The sequence below is a fragment of the Acinonyx jubatus genome, chromosome A2 (assembly GCF_027475565.1).
Source record: "Acinonyx jubatus isolate Ajub_Pintada_27869175 chromosome A2, VMU_Ajub_asm_v1.0, whole genome shotgun sequence".
NCBI lineage: Eukaryota > Metazoa > Chordata > Mammalia > Carnivora > Felidae > Acinonyx > Acinonyx jubatus.
In genome coordinates this window covers 76,058,837-76,074,257 of record NC_069383.1, presented here as the reverse complement: position 1 = coordinate 76,074,257, position 15,421 = coordinate 76,058,837, and the positions used below count along the sequence as shown (strand labels likewise).

At 39.0% G+C, this 15,421-nt stretch overlaps 1 protein-coding gene across 30 annotated transcripts in view; it reads left to right on the top strand.

Annotated features, from left to right (window-relative positions):
- The window catches only part of ADAM22 (ADAM metallopeptidase domain 22), a 234,883-nt gene that overhangs the window by 136,979 nt on the left and 82,483 nt on the right, over positions 1-15,421 (top strand). For all 30 annotated transcript variants that reach the window (XR_008296861.1, XM_053218484.1, XM_053218489.1 and 27 more), the window contains exon 5: positions 11,812-11,894. Coding sequence is in view for 29 of the 30 variants with exons in the window: in XM_053218484.1 (XP_053074459.1) it covers positions 11,812-11,894 (83 nt within the window). In the remaining variant the exon portion in view is untranslated. The remainder of the gene's footprint in view (positions 1-11,811; positions 11,895-15,421) is intronic.

Genomic DNA, 15,421 nt, shown 5'->3' with positions numbered 1-15,421 from the left:
CATATGCTTTCTTTTTGCAGAACTATCTCCTAATCAGTTATATTTCTCAATGTTAATGTTCAGACATCAACTACAGAATAAAGTTTTAGATAATATACATCTCTTATGCTAAAAAATTCATATAGAGCAATTGATTTAAACTTCTGTTATTTTAAAAAGATAACAATGATGTAATAATTTCCTGGAAAGAGTTATAATTTCATGAGTTTGTAATTATATAGTCACTGTATGTGGTCCACATTGATTTTCCATTCTCCCAATTTAGAAGTGCATCTCACAGTACCTGATAAGTACCCTGTCTGTATTACAGTAATTTGTTGCAGAGGAGCACTTTGTGGGAACTGAATATTTTTTTAGCAGTCTAAGAAGACATTGTTATATTGATGTGTCATAATTACCTGACAGCTGAAAAATAATTTCTCTTGCCTATTTTCTGGTTAAAAATAAGCAATTTGGGAAGCTCTGTTTGACTTAATAAGGGAACTGAAGGTCAGATTTACCATATTATTTGTGTAAAAATAATGGCGAGCATTTTTAAATGAAGTTATGGGAAACTAGAATGGCTGGCTAGAGGTAATTAGGATACATTTTAATCTTATTAAATGAATGAAGCTGGACGCCTCCAGTTTATTCCATTGAGCCAATCTTCTTAGAAGCAAAATCCCTGGATTTAGAAATCTAAACATTCACTTGATGAGAAGTTGTACTGTGTTGAATAGTGAGTGTACCTTCAAAATTCATGTGCCTGTTATCTGTGAATGTGACCTTTTTTTCTGCAAATAGGATCTTTTCAGATTATAATGAAATTACAAAGAGGTCCATAGTCACATTGCTGGTGTCCTTATAAGAGGGAAGCTTAGGGGCCCCTGGGTGGCTCAATCTGTTAAGCCTTGGACTTCAGTTCAGGTTCAGTTTGTGGGTTCGAGACCCACATCGGTCTCTGGGCTGAGAGTGCAGAGCCTGCTTGGGATTCTCTCTCTCTCCTTCTCTCTCTGCCCGCCCTCCCCCTCCCCCCTTGTGCTTTCTCTCTCTTAAAAATAAATAAATAAAAACTTAAATAAATTAAAAAAAAAAGAGGGAAACTTAGAGACATAAACACACAAGGAAAACACAATGTGAAGACAACGCAGAGGCTGGAGGATGTGTGTACGAGTCAGGGAACATAGAGGATTCTTGGCAACCACAGGAACTTAGGGAGAAACAAGGGGGATTCTTTCCAAGGGTCTTCAGAAGGAGCATGGCTCTGCTAACACCTTGATTTCAGACTCCTAGCCTCCAGCGCTATGAGAGTATACATTTCCATTTTAAGCCACCCAGGTAATTTGGTAATTTGGTATGGCCAACCTGGGAAACTAATACAGAAGGCATTTTGATTATAACTAATGTAAAAACATTTAGAATATGTGCTGGAGGTGCCTGGACCAATATCTAAGAGGAGAAAGAACTAAGTCTGTACATTTTGGAAATGCATTGCATCCCAAAAGACTACCAATTGTTCACTTAGGGTACTTGTGAGCTGGAACTCCTGGGAACTTATCATAGTTTTCATACTTTATTTTCCTTAACTGACATTACCCAGGGGAAATCAGTATAAGGAAAGACTCCTGCACAACGATAAAAATAGATTTTAAGTTCACTAGGTCCCTAGTGGGATTTTTTTTTTTTTTAAACCTGAGAGCTCGTAAGAAAGTTATGGCACTCATTTTCTGTGATGTTCACCACCTTCCAATAAGACTCTTCCCTTACCACCTTTATTTATATCCAGTGACTTTCTAGTTCTCTTTTTTCCTTTCTTGTAGTAACTTTTGCTACAATAATATACATCTTTTTCTCTTTAACAGGAACCATGTAATCTTTAAATGAAATAATTCTCTTTTTAGTCAGCTAGATTTATCTATTAGTTTTAAATTTTTTTTTTCAACGTTTATTTATTTTTCGGACAGAGAGAGACAGAGCATGAACAGGGGAGGGGCAGAGAGAGAGGGAGACACAGAATCAGAAACAGGCTCCAGGCTCTGAGCCATCAGCCCAGAGCCTGACGCGGGGCTCGAACTCCCGGACCGCGAGATCGTGACCTGGCTGAAGTCGGACGCTTAACCGACTGTGCCACCCAGACGCCCCTATCTATTAGTTTTTAAAATGTTTTTTGATTAATGATGTTGCTGCAGTGCTTAGCACTAGTGTTTATCAGTGAATATTAAAACAGTGCACAAATTTTGAATGACCCATTAGCTCCAGATGTTGGAGTAAGCCTGTAATTTGGTTGCTGCTTAGATAACCATACCATGGAATAGGGTGGCAAGCACAAATATCCAAAGGTATCAACCAGTAGTATAAATGAGAGAGTGGCTAGCTGTGATAAAATGGGCAATGTGTGCCTTTTTCATCTTCAGCTGATTTTTGTCCTACAGGAAGATGGAAGTATGGGACTAAGGCTTACTGTTAGCAAATCTCCTAACCTTCAGAGAAAGATGGAAATCCCAATTTCCAGAACTCTGAAGGTCTGAGATTTTATCCTACTTTCAGTTTAACAAGTTAGCCTGCTGCAATTTCATCTGTGTTAGCAGAAGAGAGGAGATCCTGGGTCAGAGACAAAGGACTTTATATCTCATAGCAATAGCAATAGCCAGAACATCAACATTTTCTTTTATTTGTGTCTTGAGCCTTAATTCCCAGGGGCTAACAGAGGGACTGGGTGACACCTGCACACATGGTGTGTCATGTTACTAGAGAGAAATTCTGAATTTAGGAAACCTAGATCTTTTGTAATAGGAAGCAGGGGCACCTGGGTGGCTCAGTTAAGAGTCCAACTTCAGCTCAGGTCATGGTCTCACAGTTCGTGGTTTCGAGCCCTGTGTCGGGCTCTGTCCTGACAGCTCAGAGCCTGGAGCCTGCTTTTGATTCTCCCTCTCTCTCTCTCTCTCTCTCTCTCTCTGCCCCTCCCTTGCTCACGCTCTGTCTCTCTCTGTCTCTCAAAAACAAGTAAATATAAAAAAAAAATAGGAAGTAAACATGTTTAGCTTTTTGCTCTAGAGGGAGATATCTCTATCTTTCAAGGCTGTCCAGTATATGAACATCCTTGAAAGGATAGTCCAGAACAATCACAGAAAACAAAGGGTCCTAGATTTTTATTATAGCAAAGTGTTATTGACTAATCTTTTAGAATTTATGTCCATGGGTTATTTTAAAAAATATATTTTTAACCAGTCACCTAAATTAAGCTGATTATATAAGGGTGTTAAAAAAATCTTTTGAAAACTTATAGTGTGAATGAAGTTAAAGCCTAGGAAGTATTCACTTATACTATTCATCCTAGAGTTATATTTTATAGCCCAGCATACTAACAAAACAAATTATGGAGATCATTATAGGATTGCCAGTCTTTTAATTTTCACTGTATAGGAAACAACCCTTTCATATTACTTAAATTCTATTTGCTATTGTCACCAATTCACAGAAAATGAGTTTGACAACTAATGCAGTATAGTACCCTGGTTTAGATCCTGGAACAGAAAGAGGAAATTAGTGGAAACACTGGTAAAAGCTCAGTGCTCAAAGTCTATTAAATAGTAATGTACTGAGGTCAATTTCTTAGTTTTTACAAATGTACTCAGGTAATGTAAGATGTTAACAGTGGGAGAAACTGGGTGATTAGGTATACTAGAACTCTGTGCACCATCTTTGCAATTTTTTTGTGTCTAAAATTACCCTGAAAATAAAGATTTTTTTAAAAATTTAAAAATGCTTAAGTTTAATAAAGGGAAGGAATGGACTAATCTCAAAACAACAGGAAGTTATATAAAAATTAAGTACATTTAGCTTTATGAAAAACTGACAACATTGTAATTATTTTTCTCATTTTGGCATGAACTGGTAGAGATTTTGACCTGCATTAGTAGAGACCCATGGATTATTGGCATTTGGGAACCACCATGTGGTAGTGTTCTTTAATTTTTAACTTACTGTAAAATGAGATGAGATTATCTTTCTCTCCACTTTTCTTTGAAAGCCTGTAGAATCAAATACTCTTATACTTTGTACCTGAAGAGGTGTTTAGCCTATGTCACTTCTGTGAATCTGCTTTGATTCTTTGTAATCCCAAATTATGAATTTTAATCCGGGTGGGTTGGTAGATCCTCTCCAACATAATAAGATTTTGCTTTTCTAGGAATTTCCTTGATGCAGATGGCACTAGGGAGATGTGGTATACTCCTGACTGAATAATGACTGAAAGCACCATTTGTCACCATTGGGAGGGAGGGTAAAGGTAAGAAAAGGGTGGGTTCCTCATGTTGATACTACTCAAGAGGAAATTGGAAATAGGTTATTGTAGGCAAGCACCTGGTGGAATAGATTTCAGCCGCGTGGCCACAAACAGAAGTCTGGGCAGTGCACATGCCTGGGAGGAGTCTAGTATACAGTAAAGTTCAACAGCAGGGCTTCAGTTCTTGCAAAGGGGTATTGGCTAGAGCATAGCTTCTCAACCATGGCAGCATATTGGAATCATCTGGATAGATTTTAAAAATGCCAGGTCCCACCTGTAGAGATTCTAATATAACTGGTATGAAGTGAGGCTTGGTATTGTTTTAAAAGCTTCCCCTGTGATATTAATGTATGTCCAGGGCTCAGAACCACTGTGCTAGAGTGAGCAGAGATCTCACCCATAGAGAAGGATGGCTGGAATAAGCCCTGATCTGCAAGACAGAAGGCTGGTCCTGGAACTGGTACCCATGGACAGGGAGAGGGCTATGACCCAGGGAGCAGAGCAGGAACACAAGGGTTTCCAGGTTGACAATTTGATCTGGTAGTGTCTCCACTGGCCATGTCCCTTTTATGGTGACCACATCATCTTTATTTTCCTGTGGTTTTCATGGATGTAGCACTGAATAACTTGCATCCTGTGAGGCCCCCTTGATCTTAATCTAACCAGGACAATTGATCACTCTGGGTTTTGTAATGCAGGCCAAAGCATCCTACTTACCAGCACCTCACCTACAAAAAGTAGTGCTGCTTTTCATGACTCTGTCCACAGTAGAACTCTCACATATTCTTGGCTCACCTTTAACCTTCCATATTGTTTCTTATAAAGCTGGCTGCTCTGGGGAAAACAGGAAAAGGAGTGGAGAAGAGCTGTGGCTGTTTACATCCTTTCTGCTTCATTAAGAATCTGCTGAAGAACTAGTGTATGATTTCAGGGAGCTCAGCAGTGAGGGGCTCTGAGGACAGGTGTGGTGTAAAGCAGTTGTTCTCAAAGTCTAGAGTGCTTTGAAGTCAGCTGGCGGGTTGGGGAAAACACATCCCCAGACCGTCGGATTGGATTAAGTCTAGGGTGAGGCTTGAGAATCAATCTATCTTTCTTTCTTTCTTTCTTTCTTTCTTTCTTTCTTTCTTTCTTTCTTTCTTTCTTTCTTTCTTTCTTTCTTTCTTTCTTTCCTTCCTTCCTTCCTTCCTTCCTTCCTTCCTTCCTTCCTTCCTTCCTTCCTTCCTTCCTTCCTTCTTTATTTATTTATTTCATGTGAGAGAGAGACAGCATGAGTCGGTGGGGGGACAGAGAGAAAGAAAGGAAGAATCCTAAGCAGACTCCACGCTGTCATTGCAGAGCCTGATGTGGAGTTCGAACCCAGGAATCATGAGATCATGACCTGAGCCAAAATGAAGAGTCAGATGCCCAACTGACTAAGCCACCCAGGGGCCCCAGGAACTTGTATTTCTAACAAGTACATGTTATTGTGATGGAAACTGCTTTTTTTAAGTTTATTTTGAGAGAGCAGGAGTAGAGTGTGAGCTGGGTGGTGGGGAGGTTAGGGCAGAGAGAGAGAGAGAGAGAGAGAGAGAGAGAGAGAGAGAATTTCAAGTAGGCTGCACACTGTCAGCATGAAGCCTGACTTAGGGCTCAAACCTGTGAACCATGAGATCATGACCTGAGCTGAAACCATGAGTTGGATGCTCAGCTGACTGAGCCACCCATGTGCCTACATGGGGATGATTTCCTATTGGGTTGAGTATTTTTAGGTTAGTAATTCCAAATACAATATTCAAAACCACCTGGGGAACTTTTTGCAATTCTAAAAAACCTAGAGCCCTACCTCCTTGGACGTTCTGCTTCAGTAGGTCTGAGGAAGGCCTGGGAATCATTTGGTTCACAAAGCCTATCACAGTGAGGCTTTGCTTTGGGGAATAGTTTTGGGAACCACTGCTCCTGAGCAACTGTTCTCCAGTGCAGGGCTTCTCAACCACTGCAGCTTCATTGAATCACTGAGAACATTTATAAAGTTGCTGATGCCTGGGCCCTGTCTCCAGAGATTATGGCTTAATTGATTTGGAATATGGCCTGGGCATTGGGACTAAAAAAATTTTTTTTAATGTTTGTTTATTTTTTAGAGAGAGACAGAGCGTGAGCAGGGGAGGGGTAGAAAGAGGGGGAGACACAGAATCCAAAGCAGGCTCCAGGCTCTGCCTTCTCAGCACAGAGCCTGATGCGGGGCTCGAACTCACAGACCATGAAATCATGACCTGAGCTGAAGTCACACGGTTAACCGACTGAGCCACCCAGATGCCCCTAAAAATTTTTTTTTAATGTTTATTTATTTTTGAGAGAGAGAAAGAGAGAGAGAGACAGAGTGCGTGGGGGGGGGGGGGTGGCAAAGAGAAGGAGACAAAGAATCCAAAGCAGGCTCCAGGCTCTGCCCTGTCAGCACAGAATGTGGTTCAGGGCTCAAACTCAGGTACCAGGAGATCATGGCCTGAGCCACGAATCAGTCGCTCAACTGAGCCACCCAGGCGCCCCAATGGGATTTTAAAACCTCCCCAGGTGATTCTGATATGCAGCCAAGATTGAGAACCACTATTCTGGTGTGTTCCTATTAATCAATGCCCTGAATTGTTCGTCTTGACAATAAATTAACAGAATCCTAGCTCAAGGGGCATGATAGAATCTTTCATTGAGTAAATATTCCCCGACTGCACCTCTCACCTATTTATATAGCAGTTTACAGTGGACTTTAATTTGTTATCTCCTGGAATCCTTCGCATATGTCTGTGAAGCAGTGTGGGTAGATATTATCCCCATTTTATTGTTGAGGAAACTTGAGATTCACAGTTTTCTAACAGCACACTTGGAGATATAAACATAGACACCATGGTCTAGTGGGGGACATAGTAATGAGGTGGAGTACAGACCTGAAAATATATGAAAATTCAAAGAGGTTTAGGAAGAGTAATTTGTGAAGAGGAGGGATTCAGAGAAGGCTCTTTAGAGGAGGTAACCCTGGCTCCGCTCCTCTTGGAACTGATGAAAGTTGCAGAATTTCCTTTGAGGGTCTGAATGGAGGGCAAATGACTGTGGCCTTGGTGCTGCGCTCCAATTGGTTCCCATTATTGGATTTTTATAGTTTTGTAACCCAGTCTGTGTAACTTCCTTAGTGCTTTCAGTTTATCGTATTTATAATAAACTCTGTTTCTGTTTTGAGATCTTTCTGGCTATTTAATAAAAATGTGGTTTGTCTTTGAATATTGCAAGTAAGTGATTATTTTGACTTCCCTAGAATAAAAATTACAATAAGCCTGTTGTCCAGGGGGAAGTAAACCAGTGGAGCTATCATACAGTTCATTTTTATAGAGGTGGGTAATTTTTTTTAGCTATAACTATTTAATTAGCTAAAAATAAACATCTGTACTGTTATGATTGTGTTACTAAATCAAGGAGTACGAAGAAAGTTTCAATGACAGTGGATTTATTTCTGGAACAAAAGAGACTTTAAGGAATAAAGCTCTGACTGGCAGTCGGATAAAGAGCCGAACTCTATTAGGATGTGCTGCTGGCTTTTTTCTTTTCCTACATCTGTCTTAGATTATTATTTATAATACCTACTTTCATAAAGCATCTGGTTCCTCAAGAAAGTTGTATGAAGATATGGAGAACTTTTATAATTGATAATACTCGAGAAAGTTGGCTTAAGGAGTCATCTTTTTTGCAGTATACTGTTTTTATTTTCAAATGGAGTGCCTCTTTTAAGATACAAGTGTATTATTTTCAAATGGAGTGCCTCTTTTAAGATATGAGTGCAAAGATACACAATTTTATTTGCTTCTTAAAGTATTTTTTTAAATTTAAAATGCACATATTTTTTGACCTGCCAGATCCACATCTAGTAATGTGTTCTACAGACATAGCGACAGAATTGCACAAAATATGTTAAAGGATGTTTGCAATGTTGTTTATGACAACAAACAAATATGGAGATAATCTAAATGTCTGTTAGTACAGGACTATTTAAATAAATCATGGTTCACCCCTCTAATGGAATATTATGCCATCACTGGAAGAATGAGATATTGATATACAAAGATGTCAAGGTTAACTTAAAGGAAAAAAATTAAGTGGCAGAACAGTGTGCCCAGTGTACAGCCCATTTGTGCACTGAAATAGATATCTGTGTATTTAGGTGTTTCCTTAAATATACCATACAGACCATTCCTGATACAGCACACAAAATCTGCCAAACATGCTTACTTTTTAGGAGTCATCTATAGCCTGGACAGTGTTTATGAAGGAGATATTTTTTTACTCTTTGTCATGTACCTCCTGAATTCTTAGAATTTTTCTGTAAGCATATTTTAATTTTTAAATACTGGGTAAACAAAAAAAAAATACTGGATAAAAAGTTACATAAAAACTCAAAATCTATTAAATTTATTTTATGTATTTTATACTTGATCTTAGCCAAAAGGCTGAGAAGCAATACTTATTTTATTTATTTTAATAATAAATTAATAATTTCAATGTAAAACTTCATTGCTTTAGTTCTTATTTTAATAACTTGCTATCTGGTTAATAATCCCTTAAAAAATCACAACACAGAAATTAATTCTCATCAGTATTTAGAAGAATTTCATGTACCATCAGTGAAGAGCCTCAGGATAGGAATTGTAAATAGCCCAACTGAAGAGATTTTACCCCCTGTTGTTTGTGCTTTTCTTGAAGTGTCATGGAAACATTTGATAATGAGTCAACCATATTGAGCTCTTTGCTTCATTTGCAGTGTTAGGCTTTTGTGCAGATGGGTCTCAATCATATGCTGTTTTTGGATTGACTCCTATTTTTCAGAATCAGAAATTAGTGAAAGATTGTTTTCCATTATCTAATCATCTATTTAGTCCCAGTATATTGGAAGATTGTTTTAAAACATGAATTCTTTTTTTTTTTTATGATTTACTATAACATGTTTCCAGAGTTGGCATTTTAAAGAAAACTTTAGTAGTTTATAAAAGATTTCTTATGTGCCTTTGCCTCTGACATATTTTCCCCACGTACAGTGACTTGTCAACTTCCATTGTTCCCTAATTTGATACCATAATTCTTGTGATTATCTTTTTTGTTTCTGCTTTTTTTTTTTAATTTTGAGAGAGAGAGAGAGAGAGAGAGCACAGGGGAGGGGTAGAGAGAGAGGGAGATAGAGAACTCCAAGCAGGCCCTGCATTGTTGGCAAAGAGCCTGACACGAGGCTCGAACACACAAACTGTGAGATCATGACATGAGTGGAAACTAAGAGCTGGATGCTCAACCAACTGAGCCACCTGTTTCTACTATCTTTATATCTGCTGTTCACTACAGTCTTAGACTTCAGAAAGAGATCTGATGGGGTTATTTAGTAACTATCCAATAGAGGGAAACATTTTTAGATAGAATTATCTCTGTATCCAGGTGACCCCATTGACTCTTGGCCCCTCTTGTCTGTTGAGTAGAAAGCTAGAGTGTTGTTGGTCCAATTAGATGTTTCCAGGAAAACAAGGTCTTTTGAAACATAGTGAGTTCTAATTTACAATCTAATGTTATGGATAATTCACAACAGAAGATATTTTAAACTCTGTTAAATTTACTCCTAGCTTTACTCACAAAATAAATTAAAACAAACAAAACCCCTAAAGAAGCAGCCTGGGGGAAAGGTTAGATTTTCACTAGACACCCTACAGGTTCTAGGCCCAACTCATAAGTAGTGTAGGGGAAATGACACAGGGCTTGCATTTACACATTCACATAAAGTTTGCATCTCTACTTCGCAACTTCCCAGGTGGACAACCTTCACTCTCAAGGTTGTGACCTCCTATGTAGAACAGAGGGAGCAATATTTCTTTATAGGATTGATGTAGGGATTTAAGGTGATTGTGTATGCACATTGAATAATTGACACACAGTAATTATAACAGTAGCAAGCATTTATTAAGTGCTTACTAAGTGGCAAGCATTATTCTAAGCCCTTTCTGCATTTTACCTCTTTAATGATCTGAACACCCCTCTGAAATTGTTGCCCCCATTTGCCAGATGGCCTGTAACTTGCCTGAGGTCACACAGCCAGTAAATGAAGGAGCTGATAGCTCATGCAGTTAGCATCTACACCAAACCCTATGCAGAAAGTTGGTGTCTGTCTGTATTTCCTAGGACAGAAATACAGTCTGTGGCCTATTGGGTTATACCCCCTGCCAGGCTTATAGGTGAAGTACCCCCCTGTTCTTACCATCCATCAAATCCAACTGCATTCCTCAGTTCATGATGCTCAGTGACTCCTTTGGAGATTTGGTGATGTCACAGGATTAGGCAGACTAGCTCGAGTGCCTATTCTCTGCCCCCTCACTGCAGCTGAGGTCCCCCAGATCCTGTAGGATTATCTCACGAGGAGCAGAAGTTACAGGCCCAGCTGCCTTCCTTGGGATTCCAGTGCAGAAAATGTCTTCAGGCTTGTTACATCCTGTGTCTTTCTGTTCTCTCCCCTCTACTTGTCAAGTACTGAATATTTGAGGTAGGATTAGTCCTAAAGTCAGACTATAAGGCAGATAGCATTTGCCCCTTTAAACCATCCATTCTTCAAGTCCTTCTGATTTCATTCTTTCACATCTCAGTGGATCAGTTGAAGTAGCAGCTTTCAGCTTCTGAAGAAATAGGAGATTAGTGGGGGAATGGAAGAGGCCATTTAGAACAATGGTTCTCAAATTTTAATGTGCATATGGATCAACAGGGGCCTTGTTAAAATGCCGATTATAATAAGTAGGTAGGTTGGGGCTGGAGTTTGAAACTGCATTTCTAACCAGCTCCTGGGGGTGTTAGTGCTGCTGGTTTCTAGACTATGCTCTGAGTGGCAGGTATTTGAAGACTGAGGCACCACCCTGAGATGGCAGAGGATTTATCCTATTACCTTTTCCAGGAACGTTTAATCCAAAGAAATGAGTCTCATGGGATTTTAGTTAATGTAACCAGCTGCTAGAAGAAAGTTTGGAATTTCAAACCCCACCCAGACAGCTTCCTGGGAAAGCCATTCATGATTGGAGAACAAAATAGTATAAATTTGTCAAGTTTTGCTATAAACACTATAAAAATAGGTATTTTCCTCCATCAGTTTAATTTAGTGACTCTGGAATGATTTATAGTCATTTTTACTTATCTGTATGTGAAAGAGCATCATCTTGCTGGTGCTCTAGGTTGAGTTTCTCATGACTGGGGAGATAGATGATTCAACTGATCCTGATGCAGGAGCCACAGATGTATTTCAGTATCTATTTCTTTGCTCTTTCTATCATCACCTACATAAAAGGCAAGTTAAGTCAACTTTTATTTCTTCATCTTTTGATTTGGAGTTGGCTCGCTTGGAGTGTTTATGAATAATTCTGTTAGAAGAGGTCTGATAGCACTAATCTGAATAGCGAAATATTCTGCAGAGCTTTAGACATGGAGGTATGGCGTGCACTGGAACCTGAGGAATGACGTGGGTGATGCTCCTGGCGATGGTGGAGGCTTATGCTCTCGGTTTCTGTTTCCAGGGAGGAGAACATTGCTACTACCAGGGCCGTGTCCGAGGAAACCCTGCTTCATTTGTTGCATTGTCAACATGCCATGGACTTCAGTAAGTGTCCCCCCAATTTTTTGTACTATCCACTCTTTCAGTCACTTATTTTCTTTATTTTTAATGCACTGTAATTAAAATTCTTATGTCAAGAAATAATTTTAAATCAGCAACGGATCTGATCTTACTTTCTTCTGAGGTTTCGAAACCAGGTAGATTTTTAGATTAGAGTTGCGGAAACAGGCCAGGGTCTTTGGAGTTATGATATGACACCCCATGGTGATGTTTGAAGCATTTTCTAGTTTCATCCAAGTTGGGACAGGAGCGGTTTGCATAATGTGGGTCTCTGTTTCTCTGGGTGTTTAGACCCTTGGTACCATTCTGCCCCTACTCCTTCTTGATGCTAGTTTTTATACTTTTATGGAATAGTGGAAATTTTAGTAGGTGGAAACTCTTGACTCCTTGTACAAAGACAGTAGACTGCAAATCACCTCAAGAGCTTATGTGTTGGAGCCCATTGTTTGGCCAGAATCCCACCTAAAACCCACAGCAAGCTTGTGGGAGCGTCTGTCTGTTCTCGGAAACCTCCAAGGAATGGAGTTCATCCTTCTTCGGGGCCTTGCTTCCTTTCTCATAACCTTCATTATCAAAGAATGTTTGCTGATGTTTAACATGGGAATACATCCACTTCCTCTGTTCTGTCGCTAATGGTGACACACAGGTGGCCAGCTCTTACTTGTTTTGTTAACACCGTGTGAAGCTACCGTGTCACTCCTCTTCATTCTACTGAAGCTAAATCATCTCAGTTCTTCCTTGTTTGTTTTACTTTTTTTTGGATGTGGAACAAACCAGCACTTTAGTTTTGTTAAATTTTTTCTTGGAAAATTTAAAATGCATCCTGTCAGTTCCCAAGTAAGAGATCTGGCTTTTTTGTGTAGCTAGCAGTTATTGAGTGTCTGCTATGTGCCAGCCCCTGGGAAAATCGAGGCAATGAGAACATGACTCCTGTCCACAACAGCTCACAGTCCTGTGGGGGAAGCTAAAACTAGCTCAGCTTCCTACTATGGAATGAGATAGGTATGTTTTCTTTGAGAGAGAAAGTAACAGAAAAATGCAAATAGAGAGTGGGCACTGGGGAATGAGGTAGTGCTTGAGGCCTCCGCAGAAATGCCATCTGAGTAGGTAGAGTGGGCCCTGGAATAGGCTTTGATAGAGCCTTCCAAGAGAGAGGGCTAGGCAGACAGGTCTTAACGTTAGGAAAGAGTTCTAATGGGAAATCCAGGAAAATCGAGCTAGTCTGCCTAAGTGGTGCCTCCAGTCAGACTTGGGCAGTAGGTATGCGAGAGGCAGAAGGTAGAGAGTATGAGGAACCAGAGGAATGACACCAGATGCCCAAGAGCATGAAAGACCTCTATCTGCTGATTGTTTGCTCTGAAAGACTTTTACTTACTTTGATTACAGTCTTTGACTAAAGAGACATTTTTACAAACAGGAATCCATGCCTCATATGGTCTTGGTTTTCTTATCTGTAAAAATAAATTTAAAGTCCCCTTCAGTAATAAAATTGTTACAACTCATCTCAAGATGAGCACAGCTTTCTGGTAAGAGTGGTACCCTGGGCCCATCGACATTCGTGACAACAAATGTATGATAGTGATATAAATAGGAAGAGGCTTTTTTCTCCTTCTCTTCCTCTTACCATCTCAACCCAAAGTTCCCATGTAAGCATCTTGCCCAGGGCTTATTCCACTGTGTCTTCCAGTTTTCCAAACAGCATGTTGTGAGAAGCAATGAGAAGGTGTCACTGCCTTCCAGGGACTCTGGTAGACCAGGAGCTTGCTACTAACCTTACACAGTCATTTCAAGGAGGATGGAAAAGAAACTTTAAGGAAACTTTAGTGACTATATCAGGAGTATCACTCTGAGGCAGCTTCAGTTGTTTTAACTAGGTAAAATTTACCTCTGTCGTGAGAAAACTTTCTGTTTAAAATGAAACAAAAAGAAACAAACAGAAAATGCATCATGTGTCTAGGAACACTGTCAGGATTGTGTATAAGCATGTTTGGGTGTTTGTGAGAGTGTTGGATAAATTTACTCTTGATCCATTTTGTTATTTATTATTAATTATCCTCATGTTGATTTTACTTTCTGAAAAAAAATTGCTGACAAATATTTTAAAGGATATTACTAAATATTAAATAATTTATATTGTATCAATTACATTGATTTGGATATGAAATAGATTATTTCATCCATGACTCATCTTTAGTAATTTACCAAGTACATACATAGATCTCTCACTTTTCTTGATTTACTGAATTCAGTTGAAGAACATGAAGGGGGGAAAGATGCATATTTTTATATCTTTTCCATAAAGAACCAGAAAATGCACATTTTAAAAAAATTTTTAATTTTTTTAAATTTTTATTTTTTATTTTTTTTACTATATGAAATTTATTGTCAAATTGGCTTCCATACAACACCCAGTGCTCATCCCAAAAGATGCCCTCTTCAGTACCCATCACCTACCCTATCCTCCCTCCCACCCCCCATCAACCCTCAGTTTGTTCTCAGTTTTTAAGAGTCTCTTATGCTTTGGCTCTCTCCCACTCTAACCTCTTTTTTTTTCTTTTTTCTTTTTTTTTCCTCCCCCTCCCCCATGGGTTTCTGTTAAGTTTCTCAGGATTGCACATTTTTTTTTTCAAATTCAGAGGACTAACAGGCAGTATTTTGGTCCTGGTATGTTTGATGTTATGACAAAATCCTGTAACTATAGGAACCTAAAAGAATGGGATCAGATGTAAGTTTATTGCCCTCTTGTGGCAATTTTTAAGAATGGCTGTTTCTTTTCAAAATCTTGTTTTGATCCAGCCTTTTAAAAAATCAGTTCTATTAGCCTATAATAAATAGGTCCTGGATGCTGGTTTTTATCAAAACTATACTCTGTGTGGACTTGATATACTTATTGGAATTTTATATAAATACAACCGAAAGGTGTCAATCCTCAAAACAAATAAAACACATATGCTTTTTAATAGTTAAAGAGTTAGTGATGGCACATTATCATATAGGGAGCCAGAATCTTCTAGATATATATGATGTCAGAATCTGATTTCTTTACCCTGTGTGTCATGATGTTTAGATCCAATAAAGGTCACTGACTTTCACACTGGACACCAACTTAATGCAAGAGGAAATAATACCCTAGATTATTTAAACAAAACAATCTGCTTGCTGTTTAATCAGCATAGCCATGTGAATTTTGGCAAAGGGTAGTTTTTCTGTACCATTTTCTGGATGGGTCTGGCCAGTTCTCAACAGGTGCAGAGAGAATGTCTGCTGTCGTATTTGGTCTACTGTTTGAAAAAGGCTTCCCCCACTCTGATTCTTTAGGAGTGTATTGTCAGTAATATCTTATAAATTGCATCTGTTTATCTTCAAATTCCAAATGCGATGTCATCCAAATTCAGAAAGTGTACTTTGTGAGAGAAGCAGTTCTAAGGGTATATGAAAGTTGAGGGCATGTGGAAGATGTTACAGTAGGAATGAAAGAATTTGGATAGAGGCAGAGCTGAAAGCCATTATGA